At 45.7% G+C, this 21,182-nt stretch overlaps 1 protein-coding gene across 1 annotated transcript in view; it reads right to left on the bottom strand.

Annotated features, from left to right (window-relative positions):
* LOC109895007 (protein FAM189A1-like) overlaps nt 1–21,182 on the bottom strand; it is a 124,174-nt gene that overhangs the window by 13,205 nt on the left and 89,787 nt on the right. Inside the window, exons 3-5 of the mRNA XM_031830813.1 lie at nt 15,497–15,607; nt 10,210–10,341; nt 2,092–2,199 (exon numbers count right to left, since the gene is read on the bottom strand). Of these exons, the coding sequence (XP_031686673.1) occupies nt 2,092–2,199; nt 10,210–10,341; nt 15,497–15,607 (351 nt within the window). The remainder of the gene's footprint in view (nt 1–2,091; nt 2,200–10,209; nt 10,342–15,496; nt 15,608–21,182) is intronic.

Here is a 21,182-nt window from a genome sequence, read left to right as displayed (position 1 = left end):
AATACGTGTCAAGTGAAGGAAGCCTGCCCTGGCCTGGCCAGCACGTTGTGCATTGAGTCAATCAGGCTTTAGTAGGTAGCTAGTTCCTGGGAGCTGAAATCTTTCCTTGTGAAATGGGAATGAGGCCAGATTGAGAGGGGCTCTGTGAGTGTACTGGGAATAGGAGGAGACAGGTCCTTTGTCATTCACCCTCCTGTGACCTTACGGCTGTACAGACCACTTTAATCTCTCCTGGTCTGTGTTTTTAAAACATTGGCGTGTCTCACATTCCTCCTGCTCACAACCAGACGACGACGTGCCATTGAGAAGTTCCCATTCGGGACGCACTGCAGTTCAGCCTGTCTACTTTGAAGTTTAAATCTGACTTTGAAAAATGTGCCCATCTGTCGCTTTGCGTCTGCCATCAATCATGTGTCATACAAGAAAAGCATTGAAAGTTTATATAGATATATTCATTATCAGTCAAGGACAAAGACATGAAAACCTCTCATTGAAATTCTGACTAAATAGTAAAACCTTGCCCTCACCAACCAAATGACTGTGATCTGTATCATTTTAGCTTACAAAATGTATTGTTCTGCAATATTCTTCTTGCCACAAAAGATGAAGAAACTGAACCAGGTGCAAAATCAAACATATTGTCCTGCTCTTAAGCTTCTGGTCCCGTAGCTCATTGTGCCTGTGCGGTGACTGTGTAGCTGGGATCACTAGTGATGTCTTGCATTGCCACCTTGTGCTCCGAGATGAAACTAATCCTCTACTGCTCCAGTAGGCTGCAGCCTCCACTCTAGCCTCTGCAGCAGTCCCATTGCTAACCCCTACATCTGCATCAACGCCAGGCAGTCCCAGCCCCTGTATCTGCCCCAGCTCCAGCCCCAAACTCCTGCCTCACTAATATAATTCAGCTCTATCAATCTCCCACCCTGGGCTTATCTGCCATATACCCATCTATGAGGCCACACAATTTACAGCTCAGCTCATAAACTGTGTACAAAGCCTTCTTGTATAGAATGTTAAAATGTTATTTCTCCCCTGTAAAAAAATTGCCTAGAGATATTAATGGGGTGCAGACATGGTATCGCTAGTATCGCTTTGTTTTAATGGTGGCTATGAAGGCGCTACAGCCCACCAATCATCTGGGAAAGTCATTCTAAATGGGCTGAGAGCATTGCTCTGAAGGGCAAAGGGAGCACCCCGCCACATTGATTTCCCTGATGACAGCAAAGCATTTAGGTTTAGGGCACAGTCATTGTTTCCCTTGTAATGCGAGAGGGTCGTTTTAAGGACAGCATTCCTTTTAAGGTGTAGATATTACCAACTACAGTGAGGGAGAAGAATCATTATTTCCCCTTTAATTGGTTTCTTCAAGCATGATGTGGAGGTCCTGAATTGTTCTGGGATGGGTGCCCTTCGTGATGTGAAGGTTCTGAATTGTTCTGGGATGGGTGCCCTTCGTGATGTGGAGGTTCTGAACTGTTCTGGGATGGGTGCCCTTCGTGATGTGGAGGTTCTGAACTGTTCTGGGATGGGTGCCCTTCGTGATGTGGAGGTTCTGAACTGTTCTGGGATGGGTGCCCTTCGTGATGTGGAGGTTCTGAACTGTTCTGGGATGGGTGCCCTTCGTGATGTGGAGGTTCTGAACTGTTCTGGGATGGGTGCCCTTCGTGATGTGGAGGATCTGAACTGTTCTGGGATGGGTGCCCTTCGTGATGTGGAGGTTCTGAATTGTTCTGGGATGGGTGCCCTTCGTGATGTGAAGGTTCTGAACTGTTCTGGGATGGGTGCCCTTCGTGATGTGAAGGTTCTGAACTGTTCTGGGATGGGTGCCCTTTGTGATGTCTGTTGACATTATCTAAGATGGTCAGACTGAAGACAATTTATTCCAAATCTGTATGGTACTACAATACTACTGGTACTACTACTGCTAAATGAGGGGGAGAATGATGAAGCCAGCATTAGAAGGCCAGGCGTGTTTACCTTTCATGATGGTTCAGAGCTGCTCTCCATAAGGCTATAGATCAGTCTCATTGAGTCCAGGTCAGACAGAGTTAGAGACAACGTGTCCATTGTGTTCTCTGTCACACTACTTACGATCTGTAGCACATCAGTGGAGACCATCTGCATGCAGCACATGGCAGTGGCCAGGGCACAGACGATGGTGGAGATGACATTCAGGGCGCACACACTAAACAGGAGCTCCTACAGGACCCAGGCAGAGGGAGAGAGGAAAGGGGCAGAGGGAGAGAGGGAAGGGGGAGAGAGGGAAGGGGGAGGGAGTCACATTTGAGCCACAGTGAGGAAAGCTAAGCAAATATTACAGCATGAGAACACAAGAGAGGAGAGCAATATATAGAGGGAACAAATGAATGAGAGAGGGACTGAAGGTGACACAGACAATGGTGATGTCATTACCATGGCGACACAGCACAGCAGGGACTAGCTAGCAGGGGAGCACTGCAGAGGAAGGATACAGTACATCATAACAGCAGCAAATCGCCCCTTAAATCTGAGAATGATCCAACCAGGAACACAGTCACCCTAATAACTCAGCACTGCATTTCCTGCAGCGCCATCCTCTTCCACACATTAAACCATGTGGGAATGAAGCAATATGAATCCCTGCCGGCCCAGACACTTCAGGTCATAAAATCCTGTTTACAGACAGCTAGCTTAACTGCAGCCCAGACTGGCTGCTTTGAACCCCGAGTCAGCAGCATTGCTTACAACCACAGGAACAGTCTTGAAAGAAATGAAATTGTGTGAGTTTGACATTTGCCCAAGCTCTCTTTTTATTTTGACATGTGTTCACCATTGGGAGGCAACCGATGTTGAGGTTATAGCAATGGATTCCCATTGATATGACAGGTGAAATCTCTGATAACCTTGGTGTTCTTGCGACCAGAGAGCTAGAGACTCGCACAGCCTTTCACAGATACAGCCTACATTTGGCAAGTGAGGTCCGAACAGATCCTGAAACAGATCCTTTCTCAGTCCCTTGAAACATATTGTGTGATGAGCAGGCAGCTTAAAGCTAATGGCTGCCTCTCTGGAGACTGACAGGAGAGGGGAATGAGGAGGGGCCTACCAGAAACACTGTGAAATAGAACATCACGGCCCATGGTAACCAACCAAGACCATGAACAGTGCATTCTACTGTTGAGGTGTGATATAATAGGACTGCAATGCTTAAGGCCCAGATGCTCAGGTCACATGTCAAGAACAACTCTTGTCCCGAAAGACATCTCCTATAAGGTTGGTATGTTGAGTACTTCAACACAGCTTAACAATAGTAGCGCCATTGTAAAGAAGCATGGCTCAACAGGGAACCATCTCTCTTCCTAGTCTCTGTGGATAAGGTGATAAAAGCCCCCTGAAGAGGTGTCTGTGTTCCAAGGTTATGCACTCACATAAGCTGATTTATTGAATTCCCAGCAAGAATAAATATGCATAGTAGTGAAATTGAACCCCATGCAACCTGAAAATAGGCACTTGATTTCCTTCCATGTTGCTTTTCTTTGTTACTTTGCTAGACTTCAAGGTGAAATAATAAGAGGGGAAGTGTCCTCATCCATACAGTGCTATCTTCTGGCCATCTGATCATGTGGATACTGAATAGGGAGAAATGCTCAGCCTGAGCAAAGCACAGTGAAGACCACAAATTACCATGGTATTTGACTAAATACGTAATTTTCATTTTCAAACAGACAATGGAGGTCTATTATGGATGAACAATGTTTGTTTGGAACACAGTATTATTTCCTAGTGATATTTACCATTGTCACGACTCCTACCGAAGGTGGCTCCTCTCCCTGTTCGGGTGGCGCTCGGCGGTCGTCGTCACCGGCCTACTAGCTGCCACCGATCCCTTTTCCCTTTTCTGTTTGTTTTGTCTGTTTAGTTTCACCTGTTCCTTGTTGAGGTTGATTAGTTGGGCTATTTAAGCCGGTAGGTCCGCCTGCTCTTCGTGTGGGCTTAACTATGTCTCCCACTGTGTTTCTGTGTGGCAGTACGTATTGTGTTGGGCATTTGTTATTGTGTGTTCTTGGCGAGCGCTATTTTTTTCCCTGTGCGTAATAAACGCTATCCTGAACTTTCTGCCTCCGCACCCACTACGCCCAGATCGTTACAACTATACCTAATAGTACCACAGTATAGAGTAATGTCATTGTAGCTTTGGAGAGAGATTTGACAAGTAGTGTAGACAGACCTATAGGTCAAACAAGTGGCAGATCTGTCACTTCTGGCCTTCAACTATGTTCTATCACTTCCCTGTCTGGCCTAATATGATCAAACCCTAACACGCATACAGGATGTTATTAGTTCTGACTCAGTCACTTTATTTGACACTTGGGAACAAAGTGCTAGCTTGGCAAAGATGCTCCTGTGTACTTAGAGAGGTGAATAATACATGGACATTGGTACTTCAGTATAAACATGCATAGTAACTATTTTCAAAGAGGAGACATTTTTGTTTATTTTCCTTTTCTTGTTTGAGGTGTTGACACAGCTGATTTCTCCTCATCTTTTTGGGATATGTTCCTTTTCCATGCCTTGCTAGTCACACAAAACCAATCCAGATACCAGGAGTCACAGGAGACCCATGTCCTCATTCAGCGTAGCCTATTTCATTATTCAGTTCTCTTTGCAGTGTTGCATCACCTTGTGCATCAAATCTACCAAACAAACCAGCATCCATGGTGAGTTCGAATGGCTCACTCCGGGGAAAGGAATAGAGAGAAGAGGATGCCGAATGAATCATTCTTGAGCTTCACTTAGAATTTTAAGGAGAGAGAGAAATCTGGGCATTGAATATGTACTGTACATGTCATTGTCCAGTCTCATCAAAAGCATAATGTGAAATAAAAAGTATAGACTGGAATTCAAGTTTTGTGGAGTTTCTGGAAGAATGTTATTGCTGTTTTGTTGCTGTGCGAAATCATGCTGTTGCTTTGTGAAAAAGATTAGTGTGCATAGCATATACATTTACATTAAATCATACATTCATACATTCATACATTCATACATTCATACATTCATACATTCATAAAGCAAAGAATAAAAATACCCTTCATGAGTCTTGGCTATATTGAATATAATGACTTATAAGTGTTTCGAAATGCTGCATACGTGTATTTCCTGTTGCACCCCTAAAAACTAAAAACATTTCTCATAAGAAACTAGCTCCCTGGTATACAGAAAATACCCGAGCTCTGAAGCAAGCTTTCAGAAAATTGGAACGGAAATGGCGCCACACCAAACAGGAAGTCTTCCGACTAGCTTGGAAAGACAGTACCGTGCAGTATCGACGAGCCCTTACTGCTGCTCGATCATCCTATTTTTCCAACTTAATTGAGGAAAATAAGAACAATCTGAAATTAATTTTTGATACTGTCTCGCAAAGCTAACTAAAAAGCAGCATTCCCCAAGTGAGGATGGCTTTCACTTCAGCAGTAATAAATTCATGAACTTCTTTTAATGAATGGATCATGATTATTAGAAAGCAAATTACGGACTCGTCTTTAAATCTGCGTATTCCTTCAAAGCTCAGTTGTCCTGAGTCTGAACAACTCTGCCAGGACCTAGGATCAAGGGAGACACTCAAGTTTTTTAGTACTATATCTCTTGACACAATGATGAAAATAATCATGGCCTCTAAATCTTCAAGCTGCATACTGGACCCTATTCCAACTAAACTACTGAAAGAGCTGCTTCTTGTGCTTGGCCCTCCTATGTTGAACATAATAAACGGCTCTCTATCCACCGGATGTGTACCAAACTCACTAAAAGTGGCAGTAATAAAGCCTCTATTGAAAAAGCCAAACCCTGACACAGAAAATATTTAAAAACTATCGGCCTATATCGAATCTTCCATTCCTCTCAACATTTTTAGAAAAGGCTGTTGCGCAGCAACTCACTGCCTTCCTGAAGACAAACAATGTATACGAAATGCTTCAGTCTGGTTTTAGACCCCATCATAGCACTGAGACTGCACTTGTGAAGGTGGTAAATGACCTTTTAATGGCATCAGACCGAGGCTCTGCATCTGTCCTCGTGCTCCTAGACCTTAGTGATGCTTTTGATACCATCGATCACCACATTCTTTTGGAGAGATTGGAAACCCAAATTGGTCTACACGGACAAGTTCTGGCCTGGTTTAGATCTTATCTGTCGGAAAGATATCAGTTTGTCTCTGAGAATGGCTTGTCCTCTGACAAATCAACTGTCAATTTCGGTGTTTCTCAAGGTTCCATTTTAGGACCACTATTGTTTTCACTATATATTTTACCTCTTGGGGATGTAATTCGAAAACATAATGTTAACTTTCACTGCTATGCGGATGACACACAACTGTACATTTCAATGAAACATGGTGAAGCCCCAAAATTGCCCTCGCTAGAAGCCTGTGTTTCAGACATAAGGAAGTGGATGGCTGCAAACTTTCTACTTTTAAACTCGGACAAAACAGAGATGCTTGTTCTAGGTCCCAAGAAACAAAGAGATCTTCTGTTGAATCTGACAATTAATCTTAATGGTTGTACAGTCGTCTCAAATAAAACTGTGAAGGACCTCTGCGTTACTCTGGACCCTGATATCTCTTTTGACGAACATATCAAGACTGTTTCAAGGACAGCTTTTTTCCATCTACGTAACATTGCAAAAATCTGAAACTTTCTGTCCAAAAATGATGCAGAAAAATGTATCCATGCTTTTGTTAATCTAGGTTAGACTACTGCAATGCTCTACTTTCCGGCTACACGGATAAAGCACTAAATAACCTTAAGTTAGTGCTAAATACGGCTACAAGAATCCTGACTAGAACCAAAAAATGTGATCATATTACTCCAGTGCTAGCCTACCTACACTGGCTTCCTGTCAAAGCAAGGGTTGATTTCAAGGTTTTACTGCTAACCTACAAAGCATTACATGGGCTTGCTCCTACCTATCTCTCTGATTTGGTCCTGCCGTACATACCTACACGTACGCTATGGTCACAAGACGCAGGCCTCCTAATTGTCCCTAGAATTTCTAAGCAAACAGCTGGAGACAGAGCTTTCTCCTATAGAGCTCAATTTTTATGGAATGGTCTGCTTTCCCATGTGAGAGACGCAAACTCGGTCTCAACCTTTAATTCTTTACTGAAGACTCATCTCTTCAGTGGGTCATATGATTGAGTGTAGTCTGGCCCAGGAGTGGGAAGGTGAACGGAAAGGCTCTGGAGCAACGAACCACCCTTGCTGCCTCTGCCTGGCCGGTTACCCTCTTTCCACTGGGATTCTCTGCCTCTAACCCTATTACAGGGGCTGAGACACTGGCTTACTGGTGCTCTTTCATGCCGTCCCTGGGAGGGGTGCGTCACTTGAGTGGGTTGAGTCACTGATGTGATCTTCCTGTCTGGGTTGGCACCCCCCTTGGGTTGTGCCGTGGCGGAGATCTTTGTGGGCTATACTCGGCCTTGTCTCAGGATGGTAAGTTGGTGGTTGAAGATATCCCTCTAGTGGTGTGGGGGCTGTGCTTTGGCAAAGTGGGTGGGGTTATATCCTTCCTGTTTGGCCCTGTCCGGGGGTATCATCGGATGGGGCCACAGTGTCTTCTGACCCCTTCTGTCTCAGCCATCAGTATTTATGCTGCAGTAGTTTATGTGTCGGGGGGCTAGGGTCAGTTTGTTATATCTGGAGTACTTTTCCTGTCTTATCCGGTGTCCTGTGTGAATTTAAGTATGCTCTCTCTAATTCTCTCTTTCACTCTTTCTTTCTCTCTCTCGGAGGACCTGAGCCCTAGGACCATGCCTCAGGACTACCTGGCATGATGACTCCTTGCTGTCCCCAGTCCACCTGGCCGTGCTGCTGCTCCAGTGTCAACTGTTCTGCCTGCGTCTATGGAATCCTGATCTGTTCACTGGACATGCTACCTGTCCTAGACCTATTATTTGACCATGCTGGTCATTTATGAACATTTGAACATCTTGGCCATGTTCTGTTATAATCTCCACCCGGCACAGCCAGAAGAGGACTGGCCACCCCTCATAGCCTGGTTCCTCTCTAGGTTTCGTCCTAGGTTTTGGTCTTTCTAGGGAGTTTTTCCGAGCCAACGTGCTTCGACACCTGCATTGCTTGCTGTTTGGGGTTTTAGGATGGGTTTCTGTACAGCACTTTGAGATATCAGCTGATGTACGAAGGGCTATATAAATACATTTGATTTGATATCCATCGCTGCCCAAAAGGCCCGGGAGAGGCGAAGGTCGAGTCATGTGTCCTCTGAAACAGGACCCACCAAACCTCACTCCTTAACATCCACCAGCTTAACCCGTAATCCATCCGCACCAATGTGTCGGAGGAAACACCGTTCAACTGAAGACCGAAGTCGTCACAGCGCGATTAGCCACATAAAGCCAAACCCGGCCAAACCCTCCCTAAACCCGGGGCAACGCTGCGCCAATTGTGCGCCGCCTTATTGGACTCCCGGTCACGGCCGGTTGTGACACAGCCTGGAAACTAACCTGGGTCTGTAGTGACACCTCAAGCACTGAAATGCAGTGCCTTAGACCGCTGCACCACTCGGGAGGCCTCTGTATTGCCTGTATTTTATTGGAAAATGTATAGGTGAAACTGTACACAACGTATCTTGTAATTAAAGCTCTGCCTTTTCCTACCAAGGAAATTAGGAAAACCAATGCAGGAAATATAGGTCTGTGAAAGAAATGAACACATGCATTTGGGCCGTGGCAACACACTATAAATCACATCATTCTAAACCAAAAATACAACTACATATTATTGCTCCATTTTCATTGGTTTTGGGCGATCCTAAAACACAGACAGCACATTTGTGTTGCAGCTGTGTTGTATACATCTGCCTCGCAGATGTGAGAAGAAATATTACTTGTGTGTGTTTTCCCTGGCGACTAACATTTGCATATTGACATGGTAAATCATGTCAGGATACCAACTGTAATAATACCTTGAAGGAAGCTGTTAATAAGGTGTTCATACAGAGTTGAACCTCCCTGAACACAACAGCCCTGCCTGCGTACCTGGAGCCAGGCTGGGGTCAGGCTGGGGTCAGGAGCTCCACTGCCAAGGCTACACACCCCGCCTTCACTCAGGAATCCACAAATTAACTGAATCCTCGTTCCACACTCATTACTCATGGCTTTTGGCAATGACAAGAACAATTCAGGAAGAGGAACATGTGATTGGAAGCACTGTGAATGAAACCAATACTTTGGGGGTGTAAGTATTAAAATATCTATGGGGATATGAACCTATTCTGTTTTTTTACAGAGAAAAATGGTTCTGGTTATACATGTTCTGGTTTGAAATGGGTAGTTAACTGTGAACTACATTGATACGCCAAAGTGGTGACATACATTCTATGCATGCAACTGACGTGTAAAGTAGAATTTTTCAATCTAGGCTGTTTATTGGAGGGACGTTTCGGCAGACAGCAGCAGTATTACTTCATAGTAATATCTAGACAGAGGATAATGGAGAGCCGCGATGGCCATTGCCTTATGTGACATCTGACATAACTCACCCGGTCTGACTTCCTTAGCACATAATACAGTTTTATAGTGTCCATTCTGACATCTTTTTAATGGTCTATGATCATGATGACTAACAGGGTTGGATCTTTCCTCTTTCATACCCATGCTTCATTTTAAAGGGACTTTTATTTAGTTATCAATGTCTTATAATCAATCAGTGGCATGAAATGAAAGCATTTGAACACTGTAATCCAATAAAGATGTAGTGGCATATAGATCACCATGCCGACAGAAGGCTTTTCAGTTTATATAATCTCCAGAGATCATGAACTGAGCGAACTGGCAAAGCCAAGCTGACAGACCATGCAATTAATATGACTAAGAGCTATGCGTGGATTAGAAGACAAATGCAGTTGCCATTCTCAATTTCCTGTTCTATTACGAGCCTATACGTTTCCACTTGTGTTTTACATTGTCTGTGTATCAGCTAAGCTCCCATGACTTGTTATTCATTACAAAGAGGAATACCAGTACAGAGTAGGAGAATATTTCAGCTTGAAGAGGTTCGGAGGATCAAGTTATATAAACAACATAACATAATAGGACTAATTTCCATAGAATGAGGCTATAGACTACACATCAAAAGAAGAAATGCTGTAACATATACATAACTGTCTATTCACACACACGCACGCGCACACACACACTCTCTCACGTCCACCCACCTTGAGGTGTTGGCGTATGGTGTCGCAGTCGCTCAGTGGGTTCAGTTTGAGCGTCTCTCCTAGGTTGTTGCAGCTGGAGCTCTGGTGCTGCAGTTCACAGCACACACACACACCGTCACTGTCAAACTTGATCTGGGGGAGAGAAAGGACACACACACACCATGACTGTCAAACTTGATCTGGGGGAGAGAAAGGACAGGGGCTATTGGATATCAAAGGGGCTATTGGATATCAATGAGAACTCACTGTACTCTTTCCCACACTTGATAATGTTACAACACATCCTAGCCCTGTGTCTTCTCTTCCTCCCTTCTCTCTAAATGCTTCTCTATGATGGAGAGCAGACTTGCACCTCTGTCTCTGCCCGCTCTGATACTTTCCTTGCCAGAATACACTCTTAGAAAAAAAGGTGCTATCTAAAACCTAAAAAGGTTATTCGGGTGTCCTCATAGGAGAACCCTTTGAAGAACCCTTTTTGGTTCCTGGTAGAATCCTTTTGGGTTCCATGTCGTACCATTTCCACCCTGGAACCAAAAAGGTTTCTCCTATGCGGCCAGCCGAAGAACCATTTTTTCTAAGAGTGTCGGTCTCTAACATGACAACGGAGGAATCTACAGTGCAGGAGGATGACTTAACACTGAGTTGTAAGGCAGAGTTAACAAGGGGAGGATCTTGAGGTGCTGCTACAACGACTAACTATGTGACCCAGATTGTAAGGAGGCGGGACCTGAACCTACCCATCATGGGTTAATTGCATGGGGGAGTGAAGTCCATTAATATTTCAGTCATAGCGGGGTATGTATGGTCTCCAAGGAGCCATGTACAGTAGTAAAGGGAACTGGGGAGAGGCATTTAGTCTTGTATGCTAATCACTCAGTCAGCGGTAGTGATGTCCTGCTGGTGAAAATGACAGATCTCTGGACCATTGTTGTAGTCTGGCTCTATACTCAACACACTATGAGCAACACAAGCTCTACAGGGCAAATCTCTCTCCTGCTCTCGCTATCTCTCTCCTGCTATCTCTCTATGCTCTCTCTCTCTCTCTCTCTTTCGCTCTCTCTCTCTCTCCCTCCCTCTCTCGCTCTCTCTCTCTCTCGCTCTCTCTCACACTGTGGAGATCCTTGGAGGAAGTAGACTATGTGTTGATGCATGATGTGGTGTACATGATGACTAGATGGACACACAGGGGGTCTTGCAGTATGCCAGTGCCATATGAATGAACAATTAGATCAGAATATCTAAGTCAGCAGAGCAGCACAGCCATTGCAGTGTTGTTTCCATTTTGCTATTCCATTCATGCATTGCTTTCATTTAATGGTGCAATGTATGACAAGCTCTCTACCTCTGCAGATTTCTATGTTTTGGGTGTGAAACGGCGCATGAAACAGTGAGCTGGACGTCTGATGTCACTAGACACAACCGGAGTGGTAATCCACCAGCCTTAGACACATGAGCACTCCACATAGGACCCATCATGCATCCAAGACAAGTGGTTTTTCATTAGAACCACTTCCACCAACGGAGCAAAGCCTTCCAGTTTACACACACAAACACCTGCTCTGCTCTGGTTCCTGCTTTCCGTTCCAGAAGCGTTGAAAAATCTATTTCTACTCAGAAAGAAACTGCATAAAAGAGGTTGATCCTTGCCAAAAATGTGGGATGCCTTCTAAACTATTTATGCCTTCTGAACAGATTCTGCACCTCACCTAAGCCCAGAGAATGCCCAGGGAATGCCCAGGGAATGCCCAGAGAATGCCCAGAGAATGCCCAGGGAATGCCCAGAGAATGCCCAGGGAATGCCCAGAGAATACCCAGGGAATGCCCAGAGAATGCCCAGGGAATGCCCAAGGAATGACCAGAGAATGCCCCGGGAATGCCCAGAGAATGCCCCGGGAATGCCCAGAGAATGCCCAGGGAATGCCCAGAGAATGCCCAGGGAATGCCCAGGGAATGCCCAGAGAATGCCCAGGGAATGCTACTGCTTTTTCCTCGCCATACCTTGGAACTCTATCAGGTAGGCCAGCAGTCCTGACGGGGATTTTAGTGTACATCATGTGCAGGGCACTAGTGATGCCTGTCACATCCTCCCTCATCCCTCCATCACGTTCAGATTCAGAAAACCTCACTGTCCTCAATGATGCAATTAATTTTGCAGCAATCACAATACATACAGGTTAAATCCCATATTTAAAAACAATAACATCAGAATAGCAAAGGATATTTACAACGAAGTCCCTCAGAAAGAAGTCTGGTTCTCCTCCACTCTGCAGATCGTTCCTCTTCCCAGAACCTCCCTTCTATGGGCCCAACACCTAACATCACAACTCGTGTCACCCGTCCCTAGCCTAAAACATGCTGACAAACGTCTTCAGATGTAATGCCACGCCAAGCTACATTGGGCATAAGTAAAAAACGATTCAAGGAGAGGGCTTAGGCAGTGTGTCACAGGGAGGGGAGTGGTGCCATGCTAAAACTGATGACACACTCTCTGTGTGACCAGGTCCAGTAAACTATTACGTCACACCAGGAATAATACCATTTACAAAGATAGGTTTCAAGTTGAGTCAACAGCTCAGTATGACATTTATGGACTTTTAATGTATACATTATTTCGATGTATTCACTATGCAAGATGGAGGCAGTTGAATATGTCATTGGCTGTTGATGGTGATGAAATACCCAAGTAAACAGGTGAATTACAGCTACCTGGAGAAAGGTCACCTCAGGAGCCTGGATGGAATAATAGATAGTCCTTACTTATTCACACTCTCTTATTACTGCATAAGGAATGGAAATGAATTCAATAAAGCCTAGCAGTGTTTATGTATCCACTGCAAAGCCAGTAAACAATGCCAGAATGTTTAATTGATTAGACCAACTAAATTAGAATTCCCATGTGATTAATGTGGCTAGAATAGCAGATCCTCAGTGCAATTACCAACAGCAGTCATGTGAGGAGAACCATCCTCAGTTTAACTACTATGATGATTCGCTTTCCTCTTATCCTTTCTGCTTGACAGATTTGTGTTATTTGCAATGTTCTAAAATGATAAGAATAAAACATTCATTTTTTGGCAAAGAATCAATATAATTAGAGCCTAGTTGTCTTTGCTTCCCCTGCTACTGGGTCTGTCTGTGTTACTGGGTCTGTCTGTACTACTAGGTCTGTCTGTGCTACTGGGTATGTCTGTGCTACTGGGTATGTCTGTGCTACTGGGTCTGTCTGTGTTACTGGGTCTCTCTGTGTTACTGGGTCTCTCTGTGTTACTGGGTCTCTCTGTGTTACTGGGTCTCTCTGTGTTACTGGGTCTCTCTGTGTTACTGGGTCTGTCTGTGCTACTAGGTCTGTGTCTGTGTTACTGGGTCTGTCTGTGCTACTGGGTCTGTCTGTGCTACTAGGTCTCTCTGTGTTACTAGGTCTGTCTGTGCTACTGGGTCTGACTGTGCTACTGGGTCTGACTGTGCTACTGGGTCTGTCTGTTACTAGGTCTCTCTGAGTTACTAGGTCTCTCTGAGTTACTAGGTCTCTCTGAGTTACTTGGTCTGTCTGTGTTACTGGGTCTGTCTGTGCTACTGGGTCTGTACTACTGGGTTTGTCTGTGCTTGGTGCTGGGGCACACTGAAGCTGGAGAGAGAGATGGTACAACGGGCCATATTCTGGATAAGGGAATGCAGGATATCCTGTGGAGCCGCCGCTGACTGCAGTGCTGATACAACCCCACACAACACAGTGGTCACAGAACAGAATAGGCAGGCTAGGGGCTTGAGCTGTTGTTCTGCTATAAATAATCCCTTCATAGCCATCCATTCAGCACACACAATACACATATACAAGCACATTGCGCTATTCAGAGCTGGAGCCATGTAGAGAAGTACTGTATTCAAATATTTGCTTCCATTTTTAATCCCCCCAAAACTATTCATTATTTATAGTTTATTAAACACTAATTAAATGGGTCCAGAATGTATGGATTTCAGTCTTTTCTTTTACAGAGAAAGCCCTTTTAGAGGACTTTGAGAACTGTGATTTTCTATGGCCCTAACAGCATAGTTGATCTAGGAACTTTACTCTTGTCATGAGTCTGTAGATTAATTTAATCTATGGAAGTATGAGGTAGGCAACTCCTTCCCAAGCCTGATCCTGACACATACGTTCTGCCATGCCGGCTGACATCGGGAACAGAAATGAAGCCTGCCGCAGACAGCAGACAAATTGAAAGCACTCACTCTCCCCAGACGGCGGATTATTATGTTTTTCTTAATAATTAAACTATGAGCTCCAGTGGGTAATCAGACAGACAGACAGACGGCACTGAGCCCTAATATTAAGAAGGACGTGGGAGTGGCTGGTGTTAAGATTCATTTTCACTGTGAGCTGGGCGGGTGGGGCGGGGCTCTGCAGACTGATTAAACTGGTGTGTGAGACTGACAGATCCCAGACAGGCTAGGGCCTTTCAACACCAGGTGCCACACCTCCTTCATATGAACAGGGGCCCCACCGCATCCACCGGCCCCTGTTAAGATGGGAGAGATAGGGAACCAGTACTGGCCCCTGTAGATGGGAGAGATAAGGCACCAGTACTGGCCCCTGTAGATGGGAGAGATAGGGAACCAGTACTGGCCCATGTAGATGGGTGAGATAGGTGACTATTAATGACTAAATTATGTATACCTTTAGCTTAAAACTATAACTAAACAGAATACTACTATGTTACTGTATGGATGTATGACTCTTATTATAATCATAGTACTGAATATAATGTGTGTATTTATAATCAAGAATTAGAACAAGGACTGTCTGTTCCTTGTTAGAAACGAATGGAGTTATCGTCAGACCGGCTGGAATGCTGTGTTCCTTACAGGACATCCTGTCTCTACCCAGGGAGGGGAGAGACCTTGGGCTACTAGTAGATTATTTAACAGGTGGTAGACAATGTGGGAAGGCTTGTGAACTATACTACCATTGTATCGGAGTGGAGGAAGGACATTTTAAAACCTATGATGTCATTTTTAGTCTATAACCTGATGTAAATTGTACTATGATCAGTACTCTCGAGAATAAACGCTATTGATTGTTTTTGAGACTGGTTTCTGTCCATTTTATGCAAATAAGTATCTTAACAATTCTTAGAAATGGGCAGAGTGTTTTAATTGAATTGGTTGACGAACATATAGGAATGAAATTCCTTTAACAATAGGGAACCAGTACTGGCCCCTGTAGATGGGAGAGATAGGGCACATGCAGGGGGGACAGAGGGGGTAGAGGGGCAGGGCACTGATCTCTCACCAGCTGACAGTCCTCCAGGGAGTTGACCAACTGAGCATTCTGGCAGGACAGGATGGAGCCAGCCAGGTTGAGCATCACACACACCGCCGACAGCAGCATGAAGAAGGTGATCTATTGAGAGACGGAATAGAGATGTTGGGATTTATAGAGCAACAGTTGACCAACACAATACAGCCATAACATGGGTTATTCCTCTAGGGAATGTACAGAGATTCACCAGTTGATTTAATGTGCCTGTTGTCTTGTGGTAGGCAGTAATGTGTTGTTTTATGCACGGCTACAGTCAATATTGACTGATTGACTGATTACATTGAGTCATCAGGGGGAGGAAAAGGCAGCAGATTATCACAGAAATCAATAACCCTTTTTCTCAAACGAATGAAGTCCATCTAAGATAAACTTAATCTAACCCATGGCTAACCCATCTGCTCAGAGGTTAAGAGCACAAACACCACGCATACATATTGACATTTGACAGACCAATTCTTTACATTGCTACCAGTAACATTGTCCCTTATAGTTAGTTACAGGACTGTCCTGTACCATATATATTTTCTCACAATGCCTTTCGTATCCAGTGTCACCTGAAGACCTAAAGCCCTGATGATGGATGGTCAGGTAGAGGAACCAATCTCCTCCTAATTCCTCAGCCCAACTCCAATCAACACTACTGCTTCCCAACAGCCTGATATATCTCTTCTGTGGCAATTTCCACCCTCTCTGCACTGTCACCACAGTAGCTACCTCCATGTTCCCCCTCTAGTCTCCCATTAAAAACAATTATCATTATTTCATAGCCGACAGTCCCGGGAAATACATCCTGTGAGGAGAAATAGAGTGAACATTTGGGCTCCTTTAAATTACAGTTCAAGTGTAATAGAATGGGTTTAAAGCCGTGATAGGCCTCCGCCAGTAGATTACAAGGCAGAGCAGGGTCCTGTATATCAGGCCTGGCCTTCGTCCACACATACTGTAGCCTGTTTGATTTACAGCCCCGGTCCTGGTCCTGGTGCTGCCCCCAGCATTAACCCAGACTGGAGGGCCAGGAGGGAGGGACACAGGGGACACCAGCCCAGCCTGGGGGTGGGAGGAGGGAGGGACACAGGGGACACCAGCCCAGCCTAGGGGTGGAAGGAGGGATGGACACAGGGGACACCAGCCCAGCCTGGGGGTGGGAGGAGGGAGGGACACCAGCCCAGCCTGGGTGTGGGGGGTGGGAGGAGGGAGGGACACAAGGGAACACCAGCCCAGCCTGGGGGTGGGAGGAGGGAGGACGGAGGGACACAGGGGACACCAGAACAGCCTGGGGGTGGGAGGAGGGAGGGACACAGGGGACACCAGCCCAGCCTGGGGGTGGGGGGTGGGAGGAGGGAGGGACACAGGGGACACCAGCCCAGCCTGGGGGTGGCTGGTGGGAGGGACACATGGGACACCAGCCCAGCCTGGGGGTGGGGGGTGGGAGGGTCATAGGGGACACCAGCCCAGCCTGGGGGTGGGAGGTGGGAGGGACAAGGGGACACCAGCCCAGCCTGGGGGTGGGAGGGACACATGAGACACCAGCCCAGCCTGGGGGTGGGGTGTGGGAGGGAGGGGAGGGACACAGGGGACACCAGCCCAGTCTGGGGGTGGGAGGGACACAGGGGACCCCAGCTCAGCCTGGGGGTGGGAGGGAGGGAGGGACAAGACACCTTTACTGAAAAAGAGGTTGACAAACAGACACAAGTACAGATGGAGAGGAGGAGAGGGAGCGAGGGAACGAGGAGGGACAGAGGGAGAGATGGGGTAAACAGATGGAGAGGAGGAGAGGGAGCGAGGGAACGAGGAGGGACAGAGGGAGAGATGGGGTAAACACATGGAGAGATACGTTTAAGTGCTTTTGACCATGCCAGGAAATTGTAGAATTGAAAGGTTGATCGGTACGGTTCGATGGAGGTAGACCACGAAATCAGTGGAGAAACACACTACTCCAGGCATTATTCCCTGGCTGTGTGCCCTTGGAGGAAATGGGTACAATAACACACAGGATGACACTGTCATGACACTGACAGTAGCTGGTTGTCAGTAGAAATATAACTACATCCAATTAACTCCATGTCTTTTCAATGAGAACTGTGACGTAATAGCCAATATGGGGTTGAGACGGATAGAGAGATGGTGGTTTCAGTTGGACTTTAAGATTCAGGTCTTTAAGACTCAGGTCTTTAAGACTCAATTCAGCTGCTACAAATCTTTTAATTAAAAACTAAAACATGAGGAGGGATGAAGAAAACAGTTTGAAGAGTTAGATCAGAAGATCAGAGAAAGAACATTTATTGAATATTTGTGTGTCCATGGGGCGGTTTCAGACACAGCCAAATCCCGGAAAAGTATTTTCAATGGAGAATGTCCATTGAGGTCTTTTTTTGGTCCAGGACTAGGCTTAATTAATCTGTCCCTGTATGTATATGTGTACTCTCTGCCCCTGTATGTATATGTGTACTCTCTGCCCCTGTATGTATATGTGTACTCTCTGCCCCTGTATGTATACGTGTACTCTCTGCCCCTGTATGTATATGTGTACTCTCTGCCCCTGTATGTATATGTGTACTCTCTGCCCCTGTATGTATATGTGTACTCTCTGCCCCTGTATGTATACGTGTACTCTCTGCCCCTGTATGTATATGTGTACTCTCTGCCCCTGTATGTATACGTGTACTCTCTGCCCCTGTATGTATACGTGTACTCTCTGCCCCTGTATGTATATGTGTACTCTCTGCCCCTGTATGTATACGTGTACTCTCTGCTCATGTATGTATACGTGTACTCTCTGCCCCTGTATGTATACGTCTACTCTCTGCCCCTGTATATGTGTACTCTCTGCCCCTGTATGTATATGTGTACTCTCTGCCCCTGTATGTATATGTGTACTCTCTGCCCCTGTATATGTGTACTCTCTGCCCCTGTATGTATATGTGTACTCTCTGCCCCTGTATGTATATGTGTACTCTCTGCCCCTGTATGTATACGTGTACTCTCTGCCCCTGTATGTATACGTGTACTCTCTGCCCCTGTATACGTGTACTCTCTGCCCCTGTATGTATACGTGTACTCTCTGCCCCTGTATGTATACGTGTACTCTCTGCCCCTGTATATGTGTACTCTCTGCCCCTGTATATGCGTACTCTCTGCCCCTGTATGTATATGTGTACTCTCTGCCCCTGTATGTATATGTGTACTCTCTGCCCCTGTATGTATATGTGTACTCTCTGCCCCTGTATGTATATGTGTACTCTCTGCCCCTGTATGTATACGTGTACTCTCTGCCCCTGTATGTATATGTGTACTCTCTGCCCCTGTATGTATATGTGTACTCTCTGCCCCTGTATATGTGTACTCTCTGCCCCTGTATGTATACGTGTACTCTCTGCCCCTGTATGTATATGTGTACTCTCTGCCCCTGTATGTATACGTGTACTCTCTGCTCATGTATGTATACGTGTACTCTCTGCCCCTGTATGTATACGTCTACTCTCTGCCCCTGTATATGTGTACTCTCTGCCCCTGTATGTATATGTGTACTCTCTGCCCCTGTATGTATATGTGTACTCTCTGCCCCTGTATATGTGTACTCTCTGCCCCTGTATGTATATGTGTACTCTCTGCCCCTGTATGTATATGTGTACTCTCTGCCCCTGTATGTATACGTGTACTCTCTGCCCCTGTATACGTGTACTCTCTGCCCCTGTATGTATATGTGTACTCTCTGCCCCTGTATGTATACGTGTACTCTCTGCCCCTGTATATGTGTACTCTCTGCCCCTGTATATGTGTACTCTCTGCCCCTGTATGTATATGTGTACTCTCTGCCCCTGTATGTATATGTGTACTCTCTGCCCCTGTATGTATATGTGTACTCTCTGCCCCTGTATGTATATGTGTACTCTCTGCCCCTGTATGTATACGTGTACTCTCTGCCCCTGTATGTATATGTGTACTCTCTGCCCCTGTATGTATATGTGTACTCTCTGCCCCTGTATATGTGTACTCTCTGCCCCTGTATGTATACGTGTACTCTCTGCCCCTGTATATGTGTACTTTCTGCCCCTGTATGTATACGTGTACTCTCTGCCCCTGTATGTATATGTGTACTCTCTGCCCCTGTATGCATACGTGTACTCTCTGCCCCTGTATGTATACATGTACTCTCTGCCCCTGTATGTATATGTGTACTCTCTGCCCCTGTATGTATACGTGTACTCTCTGCCCCTGTATATGTGTACTCTCTGCCCCTGTATGTATACGTGTACTCTCTGCCCCTGTATGTATACGTGTACTCTCTGCCCCTGTATGCATACGTGTACTCTCTGCCCCTGTATGTATATGTGTACTCTCTGCCCCTGTATGTATATGTGTACTCTCTGCCCCTGTATACGTGTACTCTCTGCCCCTGTATGTATATGTGTACTCTCTGCCCCTGTATGTATACGTGTACTCTCTGCCCCTGTATGTATACGTGTACTCTCTGCCCCTGTATGTATACGTGTACTCTCTGCCCCTGTATGTATATGTGTACTCTCTGCCCCTGTATGTATATGTGTACTCTCTGCCCCTGTATGTATATGTGTACTCTCTGCCCCTGTATGTATACGTGTACTCTCTGCCCCTGTATGTATATGTGTACTCTCTGCCCCTGTATGTATACGTGTACTCTCTGCCCCTGTATGTATATGTGTACTCTCTGCCCCTGTATGTATACGTGTACTCTCTGCCCCTGTATGTATACGTGTACTCTCTGCCCCTGTATGTATACGTGTACTCTCTGCCCCTGTATGTATACGTGTACTCTCTGCCCCTGTATGTATACGTGTACTCTCTGCCCCTGTATGTATACGTGTACTCTCTGCCCCTGTATGTATACGTGTACTCTCTGCCCCTGTATGTATACGTGTACTCTCTGCCCCTGTATGCATACGTGTACTCTCTGCCCCTGTATGTATACGTGTACTCTCTGCCCCTGTATGTATATGTGTACTCTCTGCCCCTGTATGTATACGTGTACTCTCTGCCCCTGTATATGTGTACTCTCTGCCCCTGTATGTATACGTGTACTCTCTGCCCCTGTATGTATACGTGTACTCTCTGCCCCTGTATGCATACGTGTACTCTCTGCCCCTGTATGTATATGTGTACTCTCTGCCCCTGTATGTATATGTGTACTCTCTGCCCCTGTATACGTGTACTCTCTGCCCCTGTATGTATATGTGTACTCTCTGCCCCTGTATGTATACGTGTACTCTCTGCCCCTGTATGTATACGTGTACTCTCTGCCCCTGTATGTATACGTGTACTCTCTGCCCCTGTATGTATATGTGTACTCTCTGCCCCTGTATGTATATGTGTACTCTCTGCCCCTGTATGTATATGTGTACTCTCTGCCCCTGTATGTATATGTGTACTCTCTGCCCCTGTATGTATACGTGTACTCTCTGCCCCTGTATGTATATGTGTACTCTCTGCCCCTGTATGTATACGTGTACTCTCTGCCCCTGTATGTATATGTGTACTCTCCTGCCCCTGTATGTATACGTGTACTCTCTGCCCCTGTATGTATATGTGTACTCTCTGCCCCTGTATGTATACGTGTACTCTCTGCCCCTGTATGTATACGTGTACTCTCTGCCCCTGTATGTATACGTGTACTCTCTGG

The sequence above is a fragment of the Oncorhynchus kisutch genome, linkage group LG8 (assembly GCF_002021735.2).
Source record: "Oncorhynchus kisutch isolate 150728-3 linkage group LG8, Okis_V2, whole genome shotgun sequence".
NCBI classification, from domain to species: Eukaryota; Metazoa; Chordata; class Actinopteri; order Salmoniformes; family Salmonidae; genus Oncorhynchus; species Oncorhynchus kisutch.
This window is presented reverse-complemented; position numbering and strand designations above follow the sequence as displayed.